This window comes from Drosophila hydei, unplaced genomic scaffold, assembly GCF_003285905.1.
Source record: "Drosophila hydei strain 15085-1641.00,03,60 unplaced genomic scaffold, DhydRS2 tig00000250-arrow-arrow-pilon, whole genome shotgun sequence".
In the NCBI taxonomy this organism is placed as follows: domain Eukaryota; kingdom Metazoa; phylum Arthropoda; class Insecta; order Diptera; family Drosophilidae; genus Drosophila; species Drosophila hydei.
The window spans coordinates 47,135-69,217 of record NW_022045696.1 but is presented as its reverse complement, the minus strand read 5'-3'; the positions used below and the strand labels follow the sequence as shown (position 1 = coordinate 69,217).

General features: G+C 43.6%; 1 protein-coding gene and 2 long non-coding RNA genes across 5 annotated transcripts; 2 read left to right on the top strand and 1 right to left on the bottom strand.

The window, feature by feature from the left end:
* Positions 1 to 4,338: 4,338 nt before the first annotated feature.
* Positions 4,339 to 5,520, bottom strand: LOC111596570. 2 transcript variants are annotated; one of them, XR_002751254.2, is made up of 3 exons: positions 5,439 to 5,520; positions 4,975 to 5,081; positions 4,339 to 4,705 (listed from the first exon to the last, which is right to left on the bottom strand). It is a non-coding gene; the product is annotated as an uncharacterized LOC111596570 (long non-coding RNA). The 2 variants fall into 2 exon arrangements; XR_002751253.2 differs by lacking the exon at positions 5,439 to 5,520 and adding an exon at positions 5,205 to 5,271.
* LOC115483009 lies at positions 5,141 to 7,353 on the top strand. The gene is made up of 3 exons (XR_003944202.1): positions 5,141 to 5,169; positions 5,235 to 5,783; positions 7,247 to 7,353. It is a non-coding gene; the product is annotated as an uncharacterized LOC115483009 (long non-coding RNA).
* A 1,252-nt stretch (positions 7,354 to 8,605) lies between these two features.
* Positions 8,606 to 21,857, top strand: LOC111596569 (histone acetyltransferase p300). Of its 2 annotated transcripts, none has more exons than XM_030223674.1 (13): positions 8,606 to 8,686; positions 8,995 to 9,483; positions 9,550 to 9,897; positions 9,966 to 13,925; positions 14,092 to 14,381; positions 14,582 to 14,739; positions 16,878 to 16,985; positions 17,055 to 18,003; positions 18,063 to 18,314; positions 18,372 to 18,602; positions 18,712 to 19,109; positions 19,280 to 20,705; positions 20,898 to 21,857. In XM_030223674.1, exons 1-13 carry the CDS (start codon positions 8,632 to 8,634, stop codon positions 21,789 to 21,791), a joined length of 9,558 nt encoding a protein of 3,185 aa, XP_030079534.1. In that variant the 5' UTR covers positions 8,606 to 8,631; the 3' UTR covers positions 21,792 to 21,857. The 2 variants fall into 2 exon arrangements, with proteins under 2 accessions (XP_030079534.1, XP_030079535.1); XM_030223675.1 differs by having other exon boundaries at positions 18,084 to 18,314; positions 20,898 to 21,791.
* The last annotated feature ends 226 nt before the right edge of the window (positions 21,858 to 22,083 follow it).

Below are 22,083 nucleotides of genomic sequence, written 5' to 3'. Positions count from 1 at the left end.
CCCCTCTCTCGCTCACTCTCTGCTGCTCTGCGGTTATGGGCAAAGGGCACAAGTGCGCAACGATGTAACACAAACCGCGAACAAATGATTAGACAACAGTTGGTCTGGCCCTGGCCCTGGCCCTGGCCGTGGCTGCGGCTGAGCGTTTCTCAGATTCGAAGCATGCGCATTTTACACTAAAAATGTCAACAGCCTTAATTTACAGCCATATGCCTGCTGCTGCTGCTTGGAGTGCCGAAAACAAGAAGTTTTCTAACACATTCCTGGAAATCACTTGACAAAAATATTAAAAGGAGCAGAAGCGCTCGCTCGCTCGTGCACTTGATCGCTGCACTGAAGCAAATAGATCACGGAGACGCTGGACAGAGCAGGGAGAACAGAGAACGAAATGCCGACGCCGAGCAACAGAAATTGGGTGTCGAAATGATAATCAGCTAGGCGCCCCGCAGTGGGCGGCTTCTCTCATCTGGCACCGCACGCCCCGCTGTGCCGTTGCCGCTGTTTGGGCCGCATCGAAACGGTGGCAGTGGCAGTGGCAGCGGCTCTCTGCTGCCACAGGCGATGTGAAAATTGTAAATTGAAATCGTTTTTCCTTTTCCTTCTCCTATTTTTTTACTTTTCTTCTTTTTTTTGCGAAATAATGCGGCAAGTGGCCGAGCGGACGACAAATCAAAAAGGCAGCACGAAGACAATGGCCACATTAATTGCTCGAACTACAAATTGCGACGATTTTTTTGTTCTCCTCAGCGTTAGAACCTGCCGCACGCCTTTGTCTGTGCCCAGGCCGGCATTAACTAAATAATAATAGTTGATTGTTTTCCACTGTGAAATCGGTTAAACCCAATTTACTTATAGATATTTGCGATATATATATTACTTCCCTGGCAATAGGGAAAATGCAATCTTGAATAATTTCACTCTTTTCTGTATTATTATTAGGCACAAAACATTAGTAAGAAAATAGCATTTTCTAAATCTGTCTTAAGCATATGAGAACCTAATAAGCCCATTTCGATGTCTTTAGTTTTTGGAGTTCTCAAATTATGCTCAAATATTTAAGACTTAAAATAAAATTTTCTTACATTTTTAGAATAAATATAATAAAAATTTTATATACATTAAACGTATTTGATGTAACAAGATTTCAAATCTAGTAAATTTATATTTATATACATACATCATCATGTCGCATTCTTAAGCCCAAAACTAATATATCCTAATCATGTTATATGGATTCATGGCACATGACTAAATATCCAAGTCAGCGTGCAAGAAATCATAATCTGTTATATCTGATAAGAAAAATCATAATTTTTGAAGCATACTTTTAGGCTCGCGGGCAACGCACCAAAGCTGAGTGCTACGGCAGTGATAACATATGGAGAGCTGCTGATTTTGTTTTTAGTGCCGCACCAATAGATGGCGCCAGATGGTACCTTATTACCTGTGCCTTGGTATTGCTGTATTTGTATGTACTTGTCTGCCTTACATTTTACAAATTCATACAAAGTGGAATTAAGTCAGCAACAACAATATAAGGACAGTTTATACTTTATGTAATCGATATGCTTACTGCAACTCATAACAATGGATTAGTTTTCTCTTTGCCCGCTAGAGGGTGTCAACTGAGAGCAATTTTTAATATTAAACTCTTAAAGTTTTTTAACATAAAATGAAATATAGAAAACATGCTGGCAAATTTTAATATTCAAAGTATTGATCTCCTTTCAAAAATAACGCATTAATTCAAATTTAATTTCCAGAAAATCAGCATAATTTTTTAAACCAAACCAGTTTGCGGGCTTGAGGACGGATGTGCTCAGCGATTGTTGCTGTTACCATCAATAACAATAATCGATACAGCTAATCCATGCAGCCCTAAATCGTAGAATAAATAAAGTGTCAAATAAACTACTGCAAAATAAGAATGTTATTATGAGTATTTGTATCGCTATGTCGGTAAAAATAATTTTATTTTTCACACATTATACTCCCTTTCTACAGAATATTTTTCCCAACCAACATCTTCAACAACACGGCCACCGGATGTCACACAGCATTTGCGATAAGAGCGTCTTATCTACAGGCAGCGCGAATGCAATGCATCGGGCAGAAGTATAATTTATACAAACTGGTTTATCTCGGACATAATATGAGCAAGAGACTTAAAAGGTTGGAGCATCATGCTTTCGGACTTACTGACTTAGCCGCAGCATTCTAGAACCCGCTTTACAATATTACACCAGCAATGGATCAACAGTTTAAGATTTGATTGATGCATTTACATCTTTTTCGATTTTTCGGGAGTTAGTTTCTTTTAGATTAATCAAATTTATTTAGAGAAAGCATTTCAGATTTAAGAACTTCAAGCTTTGAACTACTAGTTGGACCTGAAATCCTCTTGAAGATAGCTTATGTGCATAATAATATCTCAAACTCGGATACTTAAACGTGAAACTGGTATTTGCTTTATACAAAGTCGATGGCAACTTATTTAATGCTATTCAATATATGAGCTAAATCATGTTTAGAAATCCACAGTTTAAAATCGAGTTGTCTCAAAGGACCAAAGTTTTGCAAATGCAATTTATACTTTAACTTTATTTAAAAAAAAGTGATAGTCAAAGAAAACTTAAATGTTTGGTATACTTTCAGTATAATTCTAAGAAAATCTTAAAAGATGTACAATATATACAAATGCATTTAGAAGCTAAATCTGGAAACTGCAAACAATTCACTTAAGTATATTTGCTAAATTTAAGGATTTGCTTTGGAATTTGGTAAGCAGATGTAGGTACTTAAAAGTAATCTAAATTTGTTTAAATATTAAAGCTAGTCAATCTTTAGGCCTCTCTTTATACGGTTAAGCTATTGAATCTATATAACATATACTTAGACCACATCATATTTTTGGTTTGGAATTTGGTAAGCAGATGTAGGTACTTAAAAGTAATCTTAATTTGTTTAAATATTAAAGCTATTCAATCTTTAGGCCTCTCTTTATGCGATTAAGCTATTGAATCAATATTACATCTACTTAGAATACATCATATTATATATCACAAAATAGTTTACTTTAGAATATATTTATGAAGCTAGATTAGTGATATGCTCCAATAATATCGACGTTCATATAATTTATAGTTCATTGGAAACATACTTGACCTGCGCATATTGTATAATCAACTAAGTGCAAAATTGCAAATATCAAGCTCGCGATCAGACGGCCAGGATGGGATAGAATCTGCTATTGATTCCGATCAAGTATGCAGGAGTTTTGGCACGCCTGGTTCTGATTGTTAAGAACAATGAATTAATATTTTGATTGCTTCAGATCTTTCCCTTAAAGAGCTTTAATAATTATCAATAATAATAATCCTCGTGTGGAACAGACACCTTTGACGCTCGACGCCAAACCTGCATTTAAAAAGCAATAAAACATTTGAACACATTGTAATCAGATGAGAAATCATTTATATACATACCTTTTTAAATTTTAAGCAAATTACAGGAAGAGTTTAATAATATTATAAAACAGCCAAACTCTAAATATGCATGCGTACGTACATACATACGTGAGAATGTGGTAGCTATATAAATGAGCAAACTTCTGAAGGTGTATGCGCAAACATACATATGTATACCCGCTTTTCCATTATATGTTCATACAAATGCACAAATGTCTAAAACACACAGCCAGCCAAGTGCGCACACACGCACATGTGTGTATGTTTCTGCACAATTTGTTGCTAACTTTGGTTGATGCACCGAATCGAATTAGAAAACGATTCTCCTCTAATGCTTCCAATAAAACTGCTTGCGATCGCAGTTCAACATTTCAACTTTCCTTTTTGCTTCACTTACATCTTTGGACACATTTGTAGTTTTGAAATATTAGTGTAGGGAGAAAAACTATTGTCTTTAATTATCGATTATATCGATGTTTGTTGTAATAAATCTAAATCTAGGACATGATTGGATCGACTCATTATTTGTGGACAAACAATAATTGTACAATAGTTTTGATAAATATAGTTTTCTTAAATTTTTTACAATGATTTTTAAGAAATATATCTCTATATAAATAAACCAGTTTGGATTTAAAATTTGTTACGGATGAATGTAAATATTTCCAACTCTAAAGATTGTTAGGTCTTATGCTATACCTATCTATGTAGTTAGATTATCTAACAGTTTTATTATTTTCATTTTAAAATTTATTCCTAATTCTTTGCAACAATTTGTTTTTAAATGGTTTTCAATATTAACTTAATTATTTAATTATTCTATATATTTTTTTTGAATTGAAAAGTTGTTAGTTTTTTATATATTTGCTTTTTGTTTTGTACAACTAATTTTGCCGCTCTTTTCTAAAAAAGAAAAAACAAAAATAATTAAGATAAACACACATCACTAATGACTGTGGTTCTCGAAGTCAGCGCAGACGCTTTCTTGTGTTTATAGATTTTGATGCCGATTTGTTATTTGTAAAATTAACACTCGTCTGTTTTTAAATGTTTGTTGTTTTTTTTTTTAATAAAACCATTACGCTTGGTTAAGATCCGTGTCTGCATATATTCCATATGAGCATACATAATACATTTACCATAATTTAGTACCAAACCCAATAGAAATGGTAAAGAAAATTGGCGCAATTTACAGAGTCAAGGTGATGCGTTCTTTGTATGTGTGGACAAGCATACATCTGTAAATACATACATACATGTAATTGTTTTTTTTTTTTTTTTTTTTGTGTTTTGCTTGTACAATTTGCCGGCTAAAGTTGTCACAAGCGCATCACACAAATAATTATTTACAAACAGTATTGTATACGTTTAAGAATTTGTACAATCGCTGCAACGAAAATGCCTAGAGCAAATGAATTTCGTGCCACTACACATTGGAGACGGGCACTCGCTGAATCGTGTCAATGAGTGCGGCCATTGCTATTTGTCCCGCTCTCACTTTACAAACCTCTGTATTGTGTATAGCCTGCCCATCTCTTTCACATCTGTGTTGTCGTATTAATGTCGTATGTGTTGAAATACGTACATAAGAACGAGTGTGCAACAGCGCGAAACCTTTTAACAGAAAAAATTGTGAATTATTAGGTGCTTGCAATTTACATTTGCATTGTATAAAATAGCGCAAAATTTTAAGGTTGCATCGGTTAGTTGTTCAACATAAATTAAATTTTTGAATACTATATAATTTTTCATTTGTTTGTGTCTCAGGTTGCTAGTGGCTGCTGAGCTGCTAGACAAGGACAGCAGCACTGACGCTTCCTAATACGACGACACTAAATTGTTTTTCGAAATATAGAGTGCGTCGAGTGTTGCCGCCACGGCTAAAAACATGAACATTCACATTCCACACTATGCAACACTGTGGTCACTCGTTACATTATTATTTAGTGACGCTCTCTCAGACACACATACTAACGCATGCCGCCTATAGCAATTGCTCGAACACTTGCTTAAGCACCGCACTGTGACAACGGTCTCTGTCCGTGAGCAAGCGTGCGCTCTTGCTCTTCGTCGAGTACGCTTACTCGTCGCTGTCGCACTAGCTGGCGTTACTGGTAGTCGTCGTCTGACACTAACACACAACGCAGAGTCACAGTCATTTCAGCTTCGGTCTTTCTTTCTAGTTCTGTTGCTACTCGTTCGCGAAATCAGTTGACTTTCTGCTGCAACACAAGCGGACTGAAAATTTTTGTTTAAGTGTTGCAAAAAAATTTGTTAAAATTTTCTTAAATCAACGAAAAATGTGAAAATTTTTAGGTAAAAATCCGAAATTAAATAAAAATCTCTAAAATATTTAAAAATTAAAAGTGCCGCAAAAAAATTAATTAAAAATTATTAAGCGAAGTTTTAAAATTGGCTGCGATTTTTTTATATTTTTCTTTGCAATTTTTGCAAATTTCGTATTTAGTGCAAAAAATTTAATAATTTTTTTTCACGACGCTATAAATCAAAAATACGCCTACAACACAAAATTTCTGCAATAGAAAACTTTGATACGACATGAAGAAGAAAACGGACGAGCAACGACAAAAAAAAGGAATATATTTTCTGTCGTCTGTTTTTCTTTCTTTTTCCAATGCTGCTCGCACTCGTTGGCAATGCCTGTGCTGTGTGTATGCACACCACTGTGAAAAATACCAATACCAACGCAAGAGTTTATTGTGTGCTCTCGCTCTCTACTCGCTACCAGTATTGTCTCGCTGAATTTTATACATGTGTGCAGTGAAAACGTCGCGCGTCTCGGGCGAGACGCAACATAATCGTTTATACATACATACGTATGCATGTATGTATATTTATACACAGACATACACACACACAAATTAATATACATATATAATATGTCTACATGTACATGTGCGTTGAGCGAGCGCTGTGTTGCGATGTACTCGCCAAAAAAAAAATCAGCTAACTAACAGCAGTCGCTCGTACGCGAAAGAGCTTTAAAGCTTCAGCTGCTGTTGCGGCCCGCTGGTATATTCCGACTATTTACTCGCTACTCATCTTTGGCGCAGAAAGCAACTGATGTTCACATGTACGAGGAGCCAGCGCTAACATGCGGAAGTAAAATAAATACAAACTATGATTTTTAAGAAATGCGACATCCAGGGCCGTGCTCAATCACAGGCCGTTGCTCTAAACGCACAAACATGTTACATTTTCAAGCTTCCATTGCTTGCCGATTTTTATTTCGAAGTTAAATAATTTTTGCGCGCAATTTTAAAGCGGTTGCCGCCGCACTTGTGCACGCTGCTGGCCCATTTCGTGCGTGCGTGTTGGCCAAGTAATAGTGCGCACACACACACACACACACTTGCACACTTAATTATGACACATCTGTGTGTGTTGTGTCTGTGAGTGAGAGTGTGTGAGAGAGAGCGAGTGAAACACGTAGACGTGTGCGAGATGGAGATAGAGGAGAAATATCAGCGAGATGGAGAATACTACGACTAACAACAAGACCTAAAAACAGAAAACAGCGAGTTGTTTTTGGTGAGCAGGCGGTAGCGGCAACGGCAGCCGCATTCGGAAAAATAAAAACTCATTTGCAATATGCTGTTATAATACATTGTTTGTCTTTTGCCGATGTGCGTGGTAGAGACTGTGTATCAAATGTGAATCTTATAGGTCATTTAATTAATACGTGTGCGTGTCTATATTTGTGTGTGTGAACGCTTGTAACTAACTTTTACTCTAATCGTCGAGCATTACTTTGTTAGATTTTTACAGTTATGTGCAATGTTGAATACAGCGAATGTAAACACGATAACAACAACAGCATCAGTCACTCAAAACAAAAAAGAAAAGAAAAGAAAAGTGCCGAAATGTGAATACGTTTCAGATCAACAACAATAACTAAATGCTATGAACATTAAAAAAAATAAAAACAAGTTGCAAATAAACAAAACGAAACATCAACAATTCGCAACGATAAAATGTTACAGCAGAAGAAATAGCAACAAAAAAAAACAACAAAACACAAAATCACAACAAATCGACAGCAACAACAGCGGTAGTAACGGCAGCGGTAGCAGCAGCAGCAGCGGCAGCGGCAAATGCAACATCATACGCATTTGTTAGCTGGCTTTAAGTGCTCTTTCTTCTTACAAGCCGTCTTCTTTTACTTCAAATTTCACTTGCAGCAGCTGTTGCAGACAGCTATAAAAATAGTAGGAACCACTTCGAATCCTAACCAAGGCCGATTTATTCGAATTCGAATTCGGCCAATTTGGTGGATTTGGCGCCTACCCACAAAATGCACTCGTGCGCATGCTGCTGTATGACAAACAACATAACAAGCATCAACATCAACCAGCATCAGCAGCAGCAGCAGCAGGAGCATCATAAGTATCTAAGGCTTGGGCAGACAGCAGAAGCAGAAGCAGAAGCAGAAGCGGAAGCGGTGCATCTAAAGCAAAGGCGTACATTAGTAACGACGTCTACTGGCGGCGCATGGGACGCCAGTAGTAGCAGGAGCAGTTACAACAACGATCTCAACGGCGAGCCAACGGAGTCAGCGACGTGCGCAGCTGGCACGGTCGCGGTGACGATAGCGCGGACGACGTCGACGACGTCTTCGTCGCAGCGGCAGACGATAGAAACGGAAGACGAAGAAGAAGAGGAGGAGGAAGAAGAAGAAGCAGAAGAAGAAGTAGCCGCCGCAGCAGCAGCACCAGCAGCGCAAACAATAACAAAGGAGTTGCATTTGTTCACAACTCCCGCTAGTTTATGCAAAATTTTACTAAAACAATTTACTGAGCAAGTGTTGTTGACTGCCACCAACATTTTAAATTTATAAAAGAAGCAGAAGGAGAAGATAAGCAAAATAAGTAAAAAGAAAAAAGAGCAAAAGAAAAACGAAAAATCAAACATCCGTGCGAAAACTGTCAAATTGTGCAGCCACAAACGCAAGCAATCAAAAATATTTTTCATACCCCACTGTCAACTCCTCTCAACTCGTCGTCATTCGGAGTTATATATATATTTTTTTTATATTTTTTACGGACTTTCGTACTGCTAGAAGCAACCATAGCAGACAAACACATATTTATTTCCACAAGGACACGTTCTGCTGCCCAATAAAGGCTAGCAACTAATTACATATATGATGGCCGATCATTTGGACGAACCGCCACAAAAGCGGGTCAAAATGGATCAAAGTAAGTTCTTCCAAATGCATCTGAATAGCATTCAGTTTTCCCCCAGATTTAGTCATGATAGGTTTAGATGTTCAGATAATTTAATTTAATTTATTTTGGAGTTTTTCGAATGTGCAAATTGGACGACTTTGTTGGAACTGATGCCTCCATCCATATGAATCTAAGCAAATAAATATGACATATTGAATGAAAAAGTTGATTAGACAAAGATTACTTTGATAATGACTAAATTTGAGAGAGTAGAATTCTTTGAGGCGTCTGTGACAGTATATGGATATGTATTGATGGATGTTTTCTTTACCACTTAGCGGATCTGTATTTTCTGGAAGACAATCTACCGGATGAGCTGGTGTCTTCCAACAGTGGATGGTCGGATCAACTGACCACTGGTGGTGGTGGCGGCGTTAGCGTTGTATCCACAGCAACCGGTGTCGGCGCTGGTGGACCAAACAAACCACCTACTCAGGGACCTGGTCCAGGCGTAGTGCCACCACAAATGAACGGAGCCGGTGGCGGCGGTGACGATGGCAGCGGTAATGGCGGTAGTGGCGCTGCCGGTAGTCAACTGCGTCAACTGCAGCATCACCATCTGCAACAGTTGCTGCAACATCAGCAGCAGGGAAATAAAGGTGCCGGTGGCGGCATGGTTGTGCCTGGCATGAATCAACTGGGTAGCAAGTCGCCCAACCTGCAATCGCCCAACACTGGTATGCAAGTAGCGACACAGATGGGCATGGTCAACTCAATGTCCATGTCCATATCGAATAATGGCAACAACGGTATGAACTCCATACCAGGTAAGTCATATACAAGAGTAACACTTAAAGCACACAAGCAATAACATTGAAATTATTCTGTTCCAGGCATGAATAGCATTGCACAGAGCAATCTGGGCAACATGGTGCTGACGAATAGTGGCGGCATGGGTACCATTGGCGGCGCCGGCCTGGTCAACACACTGAAACAGCCAGGTGGGGCTTCCATGATGAACGCCGTTCCCGGATCGGTGGGTGTCAGTTCTGTGTCTGGTGCAGCGCCTAGTCAGGGCATGCATATGCAAAATGGACCTATGATGGGGCGTATGGTTGGACAGCAACATTTGCTGCGTGGCCCGCATTTAATGGGCGCTGGAGCAGGCGGTGGTAATGGACCGGGTGGTGTTGTTGGTGCCGGCGGCGGTCCTCGGATGCAAAATCCAAATATGCAGCTGGGTGAGTATCCCTCATGCATTATTCTAATGAGAGGCTTAACTAATTGTCTTTACGTCTATTGTGTGCAGGCCAAATCAATAATATGCCTTATGGAGTCGGCAACTATGGTGCACCAGGCAACAACAATACGCAGCAGCAGCAACAGCTACTTGCTCAGCAGATGGCGCAGCGCGGTGCCGGTAGTGTCGTTGCGCCCAATATGAGCGCCGGCATGCCGCAGGGAAACCGACCTATTGGTACAGTTGTGCCCATGCCCAATATGGGCGGAGATGGTGCGCCACCAGGCGCAGGTGGACTTGTTGGTAATCCTCAGCAGCAGCAACAGCTGGCAGCAGCGAATGCACAAATGAATTCCCAGCAGCAACAGCAACCACCGGGCGTGCAACAGGGCGCACTGGGGCCACGCGCACCGCAACCAAACCAACTCTTAGGACATTCTCAGCAACAACAACAACAGCAGCAGCAGCCAGGAACATCTCAACAGCAAACAATAGTATCGGGAGTGGCTTCATCCGTTAGCGTAGCGGCTCCAGCGCCGGGCAGCATGTCGGATGAGCGGAAGAAGCAAATACAGCAACAGCTCATGCTATTGCTGCATGCCCATAAGTGTAACAGGCGCGAGAACATGAATCCCAACCGCGAAATCTGCAGTGTGAACTATTGCAAAGCCATGAAAGCTGTATTGGCGCATATGGCAACGTGTAAGCAGAGCAAGGACTGTACCATGCAGCACTGCACTTCGTCGCGACAGATACTGCTCCACTACAAAACCTGCCAGCGCTCCGATTGTATCATATGTTACCCATTTCGACAGAACGGCGGGGGAGGAGGTGCAGCTGGGGCGCCAAATGCATCACCTTTACAGCAACAACAACAGCAGCAACAACAGCAGCAGCAGCAGCAACAGCAGCAGCAGCAACAGCAACAACAACAACAGCAACAACTACCGCAGGGCCAACAGCAGGTTCCGCAAAATCCGTCCGGCGTAGGGGTCGGAGTTGGTGTTGGTGGTGTTGGGGTCGGCGTAGATAGCAAACAAGTGGCGCAGAGCGCTGGAACTTGCGGCGCACAAAATACGGCAATTGTTTTGCCGCAGCAGCAGGCGCCCGGCGCGACCAATGTGCCCAAGAGTAATACAGACATGGCACAGCAACAGCAGCAGCAACAACACCAACAGGTGCAACAACAAGAGCTGCGACGATTTGAGGGGGTTGGCAGCATAGGCCAGGTTGGACCGGTCACAGCTGGCATGCTGGGAGCACAAGGCATGACACCTGGTATAAGGTTGCAGGGCGCACCATCGGTGCGTGTGCTTGGCGTGCAGCCTGGTCAGCCAGGTGGTGCAATATCTGGCGTAGTGCCAGTACCTGTGCCTGTGCCCGGACAAAACGTTTTGCCCGGAGCCAACGACGTTAGCAGTCTACAGCAGCAGCAGGCGCAGGCCGCACAGCAGAGTGGACAATTGATGCTGCAGGGTTGCAATACTGGCAGTGGACGCAGGCGCGCGCTTCCCAATATGGTAGAGCAGCAGCCCAATGCGCAACAACAGAATGTGCAACAGCAACAGCAGCAATTGGGCAACATTCCAGCGCCATTGTCCGTCAACGTTGGCTTTAACAATGCCAATTTCGTTGGCGTCGGCGACAAGCAACAGCAACAATTAGTTGGCCAGTCTGATCAAATGACCAAGCTTAAATTGCTGGCTCAAGCGCGGGCGCATATGAATGTCGTCTCAGCTGGGGCGCCCGGCACTGGTAACAGTGCATCTGGTGCTAGCGTATTGATGCCGGCGGATACAACAGGGGGTGCCAACAGTACATCAACTGGTTCGAATGCATCGGGCACTGGAGCAGGAGGCGCTGGCGGTGCTGGTGGAGCAGGCGGTGGGGCGCCTGGCAGTGGCAGCGACAACGAGAAAGACTGGCGAGAATCGGTGACTGCAGATTTGCGCAATCATTTGGTACACAAACTGGTGCAAGCGATCTTTCCGACATCGGATCCAACTACAATGCAGGACAAGCGCATGCATAATCTCGTCTCGTACGCTGAGAAAGTGGAAAAAGATATGTATGAGATGGCCAAATCGCGTTCTGAGTACTATCATCTGCTGGCCGAGAAGATCTACAAGATACAAAAGGAACTGGAGGAAAAGCGTCTCAAGCGCAAGGAGCAACACCAACTGCAAATGCTACAAATGCAACAAGGCGGTCCCAACAGCGGGGTTGTTAATCCAACGTCGGTGGCCAACAATTCGCTTCAACAACAGCCGGGCCAGGGTGTGCGTCCCATTATTAGTCCAATGGGCGGTGGCGGCGGCGTAGGCGGGGGTCCGAGTGGTATGATGCAACAACAGATGCGTCCCCAGGCTCCAGGAATGGGCGGCGGTGTCAGCCAGCAGCAGCAGACGGCGGCCGGTCAACCGAACATGGTGGCTGTAGCGGATAGCATACGCAGTCATTCACCCGGCGGAAATATGCTCGCGGTACAGCAGCAGCAACGTATGCAATTCCCGCAACAGCAGCAGCCTGGTCAGGGCAATATGTTGGTTGGACCGCCAGGTCCAAGTCCAGGCGGAATGGTGGCTAATCCAGTTCTGTCGCCATTTAACACGCAGCAGACAATGCAATCGGCTACGTCAGTGGGCGGTGGCCCGGGCATATTAACGAGTCCGGTGCCCGGGCAGCAACAACAGCAGCAGTTCATAAATGCCAATGGCAGTTCCGGTGCACAGAATCCTCAGATAAGCGAGATTATGAAACAGCGTTTGCTGCAGCAACATCAACAGCAAACGAACGCAGCCATGCTATTACCGCAGTCTCCCTACAGCAACGCCACGCCTATTCAACAGCCACAACAACAACAACAACAACAGCAACAGCAGCAGACGAATGCGTTTAGTTCGCCGATGCAACAAAAGACTCAGCCACCTGGTAGTGTGCTTAACAATATGCCACCAACGCCCACCAGCTTGGATGCTTTGAATGCGGGAGCAGCTAGTGCAGGCGCTGGTAGTATTGGTGGTGGCACTGTGGCTGCTCCAAGTCCATCGCCGAGCTTCATGTCCAATGGACCAATTGGCACGCCATCGAACAATCCGCCCTCTGTCAGCAGTCTAATGCAGCCGTTGAGTAATCGTGCAGCAACTCCGCCATATATACCTACCTCGCCTGTGCCGGCAACGAGCGCTTCAGGATTAACAGCCAGCAGTACGCCCGCATCAGCAGCAGCTACTTGCTCCAACAGCGGAAGTGGCAGCAACATCAGCAGTACCAGCAACTCGGCAGTCACAACGACAACGGTTACAACAGCGGTCACGACTCCACTGAGCTGTGCATCGTCATCAGGAGCAACACCAACATCGACGACAACTTCAACAAGCGGCAATGGCAGCTCAACGCCAGCGAGCAGCACCCTGCTGCAGATGGCGCGCAGCAATATCGAGAACAGTGCTCCTGGCCGTGTGATGAGCAGCTCGAGCAGTTTATCATCACAGATGGCGGCACTGGAGGCGGCGGCACGTGATAACGACGATGAAACGCCATCGCCGGCTGGCGCAAACGATACGAATGGAAGTAATGGTGGCAGTGGTGGAATGTCATCAAAGGGTAAACTGGACTCCATCAAACAGGAGGACATCAAAAAGGAGTTCATGGACGACAGTTGCGGGGGCAATGGCGACAGCTCACAAATGGATTGCTCGACTGGTGGCAAAGGCAAGAATGTCAACAACGACGGCACCAGCATGCTGAAAATAGAAATAAAATCCGAGGATGGGGTTTGTGATGTGAAAACTGTGAAGTCTGACCCAATGGATGTGGATGAATCGGCTGTTTCCAGCGGCATTGCTGGTGGCGCCAACGGTGATAGAAAGATAGGTGTGGGTGGAGTCGATAGCAAGGACGACATAAAAGGGGCCATCGACGGCGTTTCCTCGGGACTGCCATCGGATATCAAAATCAAATCCGAGACGAAACCCCATGTTCCTGAACCACTAGCACCCAACGCTGGAGACAAAAAGAAGAAATGCCGTAAGTTTCAATTTCTTACCAATATTTTCTGCACTGGATATGGGAGAGTAGTGCGGCATACTGTCTATCGACATTAATAAGAAAGAGACAGCAATAGTGTGAAGAAGGCGATACAATGGCAGAGATGTGGATCGTGGCTTTAATGTTTCTAATTATTTCGTTGTAGAATTCAACCCGGAAGAGCTGCGCAGTGCACTGATGCCCACGCTGGATAAGCTGTACCGTCAGGAGCCGGAGTCGGTGCCATTTCGTTATCCAGTCGATCCACAAGCGCTGGGTATACCCGACTACTTTGAGATTGTTAAGAAGCCAATGGACCTGGGCACCATTCGCAGCAACATATTGAATGGCAAATACAGTGATCCCTGGGAGTACGTGGACGATGTGTGGCTAATGTTCGACAATGCGTGGCTCTACAACCGCAAGACATCGCGTGTTTACCGTTACTGCACAAAGGTAACACTGCTCAAACAACCATTAAAACAAAGAAACGCCATTAGCCTATCCTTGTTTCATTACTTCGATCATTAGTAAAATCAAATGCGAATTTCGCGCTTTTTATTATTATTCGGGCGTTGCGCCCGAATCAAAATGCAAGTTTTGAAAGGCTTATGCATAATTAAACAATCTTTTTTTTGTTTGCTCTCTGTCCACAGTTGTCGGAGGTGTTTGAAGTTGAGATAGATCCTGTGATGCAGGCGCTGGGCTATTGCTGTGGCCGCAAGTACACGTTCAATCCGCAGGTGCTATGCTGCTATGGCAAACAGTTGTGTACGATACCGCGCGATGCCAAATACTACAGCTACCAAAACAGGTGCGTTTCCATTGAAAGTGACAAGTCACTTCTAGTTGTAAATATACATACATATAACACACATACATGCGTTCATATACAGCTGTTGTTAATATCCTTTTATCTAGTCATTTTTTACGAATTTTGTACCAACAAATTTGTTTCTTATATCTAAGAAATACTCAATTTTGTATGCAAAGAAAACTTGAAGAAAATAATCAAGCAACATTGAAGTTTTTCGTAATTTATTTTTGACTTTTGAAGCAAATGATAATTGATTTCCTTTTAAAAGCTCATTTTTTTATATTTATATATAAATTATTATCTGATTATGAGTTATATTATCTGATTAAAATCTTTATTTAAGTAATATATAATTTGTTGGCACATGATATAATTAACAAAGTCACAGTCTTGAGCATTTGTTCTTTAACTAGTTGTCAACAGCTGTATGTAAATACAGGTACAGATACATACACATACACAAGTACACATATATAACAAGCGTTGCTTAAGCCAAATGTTTTTTGTAATTCCAAAAAATAGTGTACAAAAAACACGCAAAATTCTTGTGCGATTTTGTTTGTTTTATGCACCAAATACTGTTGAAAGAGAGAAAGGGAGAAAGAGCGAAAGAGAAAACAATAAAAAAGAGGAAAATTTAATAGGTTTTATGCGAATGTTGTACACTGAAACAACGCCAGTTATATAATACAAATAATGTTCGGAATATCTTGTGCATTTCGATTGCATCTCGAACACACAGAAATACATTTATCAAATATATAAAAATGTAGTAGTAAAAACATGGAAATATGTTTCATATATCGACACGCTGCTCTGAGCCCTGAAAACGGCTTTCCACATCAAGCGATGACAGCACATATCACGGCCTCATTCTCCATTAAGTTGCTTCTTCGGCACACTATGATTAAGTAAGAAATTAGTTGAAATTTACTGGGAACGCGGAGCAATGCGATCCGATGAGATGCGATGCGATGCGATCGATGATGCATATGTGTGTGTTTTTCTTTTCATTTATGTTGCATCGTCTCATTTGTATATATTTATATACAATTCAACAAATCTCGCCAGCCTCACACACATGCATTGTAGTGGCCAAAAAAAAAAAAAAATAAAATCAAAAAACAAAAAACACACAGTTTGATGTCCTGCGAGTCTGCCTGGTGCATGTTGTTTGTCTGAAAAAAAAAAGTAAAATAAAAGTACACATACATAATATGCATTGCCAAGACATTAAATACAACTATTTGTGACTTGCTTTATTTAAAAGAGAATATGTATTCTGATTCAATATTGATAATTGGTTAATAACTGGATGAGCGGAGCTCGCCAAAAACAAAAGAAAGAAAAACGAGTCCTTTAAAGCGGAAGCTTCTTATAATTGTGATTTGAGAGCTATTAAAATCCACTTTCTGTGTGTGTGTACCCTAGCTTTCTAATAAAAACTGTGTTCATTTGCTTTCGATTTGGCTCGCTTTCTATATCAATGTTTATATCTATTCTATATTTGATAAATCATATGTTATATATGTATAAGTGTGTATCGATGTACAATTCTGCAGACATCAATTAACAATGCTCATTAGCACAACGGAAATCATCTCATGCAGAGATATTGTCGTTGGTTTCTTGATTTACTTATTTATTTATTTATTTTTCTCTAAATATCTAATATAATTTAATAATTGCGTATTATAAGATTCTAATTTTTAATATATTCTTTTATTTATTTTTTTTTCATTTCCTAATCATTTCGTTACACTCCGTTGACAACTTATGTGTTGCTCATGTAATTGCATAATCTAACGAAACTCACACAAATTATTGTTAAAAAAAAAAAAAACGAACATAAACACATACTCAAACACCACCAAAATGTTAATGCACATACGTATTTGGCCACTATTAAATCTATTCAAATGTTGCTCATATACATCTACATAAAATACCTCGAATATGTACACATATGTACTTGTTGTTGCTGTTTGTGTGACATTTTTTGTTTATTTATGCTGCCTTTGGCAATCATTTCGTATATCGTGCGTGTTATATCAATTGTCCAATTGTTCATCGCCTATCGTCATTGCTCATCGCCATCAATTCGTAAATTGTTGCCATGAAATCAATCACCACAGTCTAAAGGAATACGGTGTCGCCTCAAATAGATACACGTTCTGCCAAAAGTGCTTTAATGACATTCAAGGAGATACTGTTCCTTTGGGCGAGGAACTGCAGTCCCAAACGTAAGTTACCAGCAGGATCAAGTCTGTAGAATGGAAATTTGCTAACACTTTGAATTTCGTCATCATTAGGCAAATCAAGAAGGATCAATTTAAAGAGATGAAGAACGATCACTTGGAACTGGAGCCCTTTGTCGACTGTCAGGAGTGCGGACGCAAGCAGCATCAGATCTGTGTGCTTTGGCTGGATTCGATATGGCCGGGCGGCTTTGTGTGTGATAATTGTTTGAAGAAGAAAAATTCCAAACGAAAGGAGAACAAATTCAATGCGAAGCGTTTGCCCACCACCAAGCTGGGCGTCTACATCGAGACGCGCGTAAATAATTTCCTAAAGAAAAAGGAAGCTGGTGCTGGTGAGGTGCACATACGTGTGGTATCCTCATCGGACAAGTGTGTTGAGGTAAAGCCGGGCATGCGACGTCGATTTGTTGAGGGCGGGGAGATGATGCAAGACTTCCCATATCGGGCGAAGGCCTTATTTGCCTTTGAAGAAGTGGATGGCATTGATGTCTGCTTCTTTGGCATGCACGTCCAGGAATACGGGTCCGAGTGCCCGGCGCCAAATACGCGACGCGTGTATATTGCTTACCTTGATTCAGTGCATTTCTTTCGACCGCGACAATATCGCACGGCAGTTTATCATGAGATTCTGTTAGGCTACATGGACTACGTGAAACAGCTGGGCTATACGATGGCACACATTTGGGCGTGTCCGCCTTCTGAGGGCGATGACTATATATTTCATTGTCATCCGACAGATCAGAAAATACCCAAGCCGAAGCGCTTGCAGGAGTGGTATAAGAAGATGCTTGATAAGGGTATGATTGAGCGCATTATACAGGACTATAAGGACATACTTAAACAGGCCATGGAAGATAAGCTTGGTTCGGCCGCGGAATTGCCCTACTTTGAGGGTGACTTTTGGCCCAACGTGCTTGAGGAGAGCATTAAAGAGCTTGACCAGGAAGAAGAGGAGAAGCGTAAACAAGCCGAGGCCGCCGAAGCAGCTGCTGCCGCTAATGTACGTTTCGTTTTTTTTTTAATATAATTATTAACAAAATAATTTGTGTAACTTAACAGCTTTTTTCAAATGATCTGCAGCTCTTTTCTATTGAGGATAACGAGGTTAGTGGCGATGGCAAAAAGAAAGGCCAAAAGAAGGCCAAAAAGTCTAATAAATCCAAAGCAGCACAGCGTAAAAATAGCAAAAAGTCCAATGAGCATCAGTCTGGCAATGATTTGTCCGCCAAGATTTATGCTACAATGGAAAAACACAAGGAGGTCTTCTTTGTTATACGTTTACATTCTGCCCAATCAGCAGCAAGTCTGGCGGTATGTCGTAGCACGCTAATCGAGTTGAATTTGCCTAATAAAATTCATTTTTCACAGCCTATTCAAGACCCCGATCCGTTGCTGACCTGTGATCTAATGGATGGACGTGATGCATTCCTTACACTTGCCCGCGACAAGCACTACGAATTCTCATCGTTGCGACGTGCACAGTTCTCCACCTTATCAATGTTGTACGAGCTGCACAATCAGGGCCAGGACAAGTTCGTCTATACCTGCAACAACTGTAAGACGGCAGTAGAGACGCGCTATCACTGCACCGTTTGTGATGTAAGTTCAATTTCCAAGCTGACTCCTATTATAATCCGTTTGTCTTAGCCACCATTATGATAACAATTAACAATTTTTTCATATATTCTATTTTATTTTTGCATTGTAGGACTTTGATCTCTGCACGGTATGCAAGGAGAAGGTTGGACATCCACACAAGATGGAAAAACTGGGCTTCGATCTGGATGACGGCTCGGCGGCGGCTGATATTAAGCAGGCAAATCCACAGGAGGCACGCAAACAGTCCATTCAACGATGCATTCAATCCCTGGTGCACGCGTGCCAGTGTCGCGATGCCAATTGCCGTTTGCCTTCGTGTCAAAAGATGAAGCGTGTCGTCCAGCATACAAAGAACTGCAAGCGAAAGACCAACGGTGGCTGTCCCATATGCAAACAGCTTATCGCCCTATGCTGCTACCACGCCAAACACTGTCAGGAGCAAAAGTGTCCAGTGCCTTTCTGTCCCAATATTAAGCACAAACTTAAACAGCAGCAGCTGCAACAAAAGTAAGTAACTGAAAATAAAACATGTCATTTTCTAGATGACTGTGGGGCACTAGTGCCACTAGGTCAATAATCACGATAAAGCTTAACGCTGTTCAAAGTGATGTAGTTGGTCATTTTTTTTATTGATTTTCAACTTTACATTTAATGATTCGTGTACCTCTTAATTACAGATTGCAACAGCAGCAACTACTTCGTCGCCGCGTCGCTCTTATGTCGAGAACCGCAGCTCCTGCTGCATTACCCGGGCCGGCAGTTAGCGGGCCTGTGGTGGCAAGTGGTGCAGTTGGTGTTGGTGGCCCAGTTGTCGGAATGTCTGGTGTGGCAGTTAGCCAGCAGGTGATGTCAGGGCAAGCTGCCATTCTGCCAGCCAGTGGCGGTGGCATGAGTCCATCCACTGTGACGGTACCGTCACCGGTATCTGGTGCTGTTATGGCCGGTATGACATCGCCACATCCGCACCAACCAGGCATTGGCATGAAGCCTGGTGGTCACTCGCCGTCGCCCAATGTGTTGCAAGTGGTGAAGCAAGTGCAGGAGGAGGCAGCCCGCCAACAGGTGCCTCATGGTGGAAGCTTTGGCAAAGGTGTGCCAATGGCTCCGCCTGTCATGCAACGACCAATGGGAGTGGGTGTATCAAACCAAGGCGCTATGGGCGGAATGGTCGCCAGTGTGGGCGGCAATCAGCTTGCTGGAAATGTCGGCGTAGTGCCAGGCGGTGGACAATTGCCCAGCGGGGCAAACTGTAACAATATTTTGAACGCCAATAATCTGCTGCCTTTGGAACAGTGGGGCGGAGGTGGCGGTCCCGGGCAACAGCGCTATACCAACAATGCGCCCAATCAGCCAGGCATGCGTCAGCCCAATCAGCTAATGCAGCAGAATATACAACAACAGCAAATGATGGGCATGCCACCTAATCAGCTGGGCGTCGGAGTTGGAGTGGGAGTTGGAGTTGGAGCTGGTCAGATGCCCGTAGTTGGCACTGGTGTGAACATGGGCGGCGGTGGAGCGCCTCATGGCATAGGCTTGGGAGCACAAATCGGTGCCGCAGCCTCTGGCGGCGGTGTACGACCACCCGGAGCTCAAGGCGTGGGCGGTGGTGGAGCTGGCGGAGCGGGGCCGAACATGGGAAATGGCCCGCCCCTCAACACGCAAACACTGGCCCAGATCATGCAGAAGATCAAGAACAATCCAACAAATGAGAGCAACCAGCACATACTCAGCATACTGAAGCAAAACCCACAGATTATGGCGGCCATCATAAAACAGCGCCAGCAGAGCCAGATAAATGCTGCCGCTGGCGGAGCTGGGGGCCCGGGAGGCGCACTGCAGGCTGGCAATGGACCACAAACACCGCAGCAGCAGCAACAACAGCAGCAGGTCATGCAGCAGCAGCACATGCAGCATATGATGAATCAACAGCAACAGGGACCTGGCCCCGGACCTCAGCAAATGGGGCCCGGCCAGCAGCAGCAAGTCAGCTTAATGCAGGCAGCGCAACAGCAGCAACAGGGACCTCCGCATCAGCGCATGGCCAACATGCAGAATACGGCAATGATGCTGCCAAATTTGCCGCCAGGCTCTCAAGGAGGCATGGTAAGTGAAGAAGCCGAGTCCTAATCTAACAACTTTATTTTGCACTGTGAACATAAAATCAGTAAACAGCTAGTAGACGTGGTAACATAAAGTTCCAGCTTTACCAGCTCCTAGTCGATATGACCTAATCCTGGGTGCGCTCACCTCATCTGATGTGTCATTTTCTGATTAAATGCTATTTCTTTCGCACAGGTTCCCAACCAAAACTGGAATAAAATGCGCTATATGCAAATGAATCAATATCCGCCTCCATATCCACAACGCCAGCGCGGCCCACACATGGGTGTTGCTGGACAGCCGCCATTTCCAGGTGGCACCGGTGGCAACTTTAATGCCGGAGGCGGTGGAAACGTTACCGGATTACCAGTAGCCGGTGCAACTGTGGGTAGCGGTGCGTCCGGCCCCGGTTCTGACCAATACTCTATGGCTAATGCAGCTGCCTCCAACATGTTGCAACAGCAGCAAGGCGGCGGCGGCGCTGGTGTTAAGCCCGGTCCGCAACAGCAACAACAGCAGCAGCAACAGCAGATGGGTGTTATGCCACCAGGTATGCAGCAACAACAGCCTATGCAGCAGCAACAACAGCAGCAGCAAATGATGCAGGTTGTCGCCGCTGGTGGTGGCGGCATGAGCAACGCAAATCCTCAAAATACGCTGGCTGGTGGCGGTGGTGGGCCTAGCGGACCCGGTGCAAATGTGATGGGTCCGCCAACACCACATACGCTGCAGCAGCAGCTTATGCAGTCGGCACGGTCCTCCCCACCAATACGGTCGCCACAGCCAACGCCCTCGCCGAGATCAGCCCCGTCTCCACGCGGACCGTCTGCATCACCTCGTGCGCAGCCCTCGCCACATCACGTCATGAGCAGTCATTCACCTGCGCCTCAAGGACCACACGATGGCCTGCACAATCATAGTATGCACCATCAGTCGCCGCTGCCGGGTGTGCCCCAGGATGTAGGCGTAAGTGGAGTCGGCGTCGGTGTTGGGGTCGGAGTTGGCGTTAATGCCGGAAACGTGGGCAATGCTGGTGGCTCTCTGCCCGATGCCTCTGATCAGCTGAGCAAGTTTGTGGAGCGGCTCTAGTGCAACAACAATGCCAATGGCATAGGCAACGACTCCAATAGCAACAGCAACAGCAACAGCAACATCAAAATCACCAACAACAACAACTATAAATACAATGAACAGAAGCAGCAGCAACAGCCGTCGCAGTCACCCCATTATTTTTGATGTTTGCCAATGGCGTTTGTGCTCCTCCTATGTTGATACAAAAATGCTTGGACAAAATTTGTGTGTTAATCGTTATGTACTTTCTTATGTAGAGATATGTTTACTATCAGCAATCGGCTGTCAACTATTATGTAATTTAGTTTAT

Coding starts and splice junctions, on each gene's coding strand:
- LOC111596569 (XM_030223674.1), top strand. CDS start 8,632: ATGATGGCCGATCATTTGGACGAACCGCCACAAAAGCGGGTCAAAATG. Junction 13,926..14,091: donor AGACAAAAAGAAGAAATGCC/GTAAGTTTCAAT, acceptor ATTTCGTTGTAG/AATTCAACCCGGAAGAGCTG. Junction 14,382..14,581: donor TTTACCGTTACTGCACAAAG/GTAACACTGCTC, acceptor CTCTGTCCACAG/TTGTCGGAGGTGTTTGAAGT.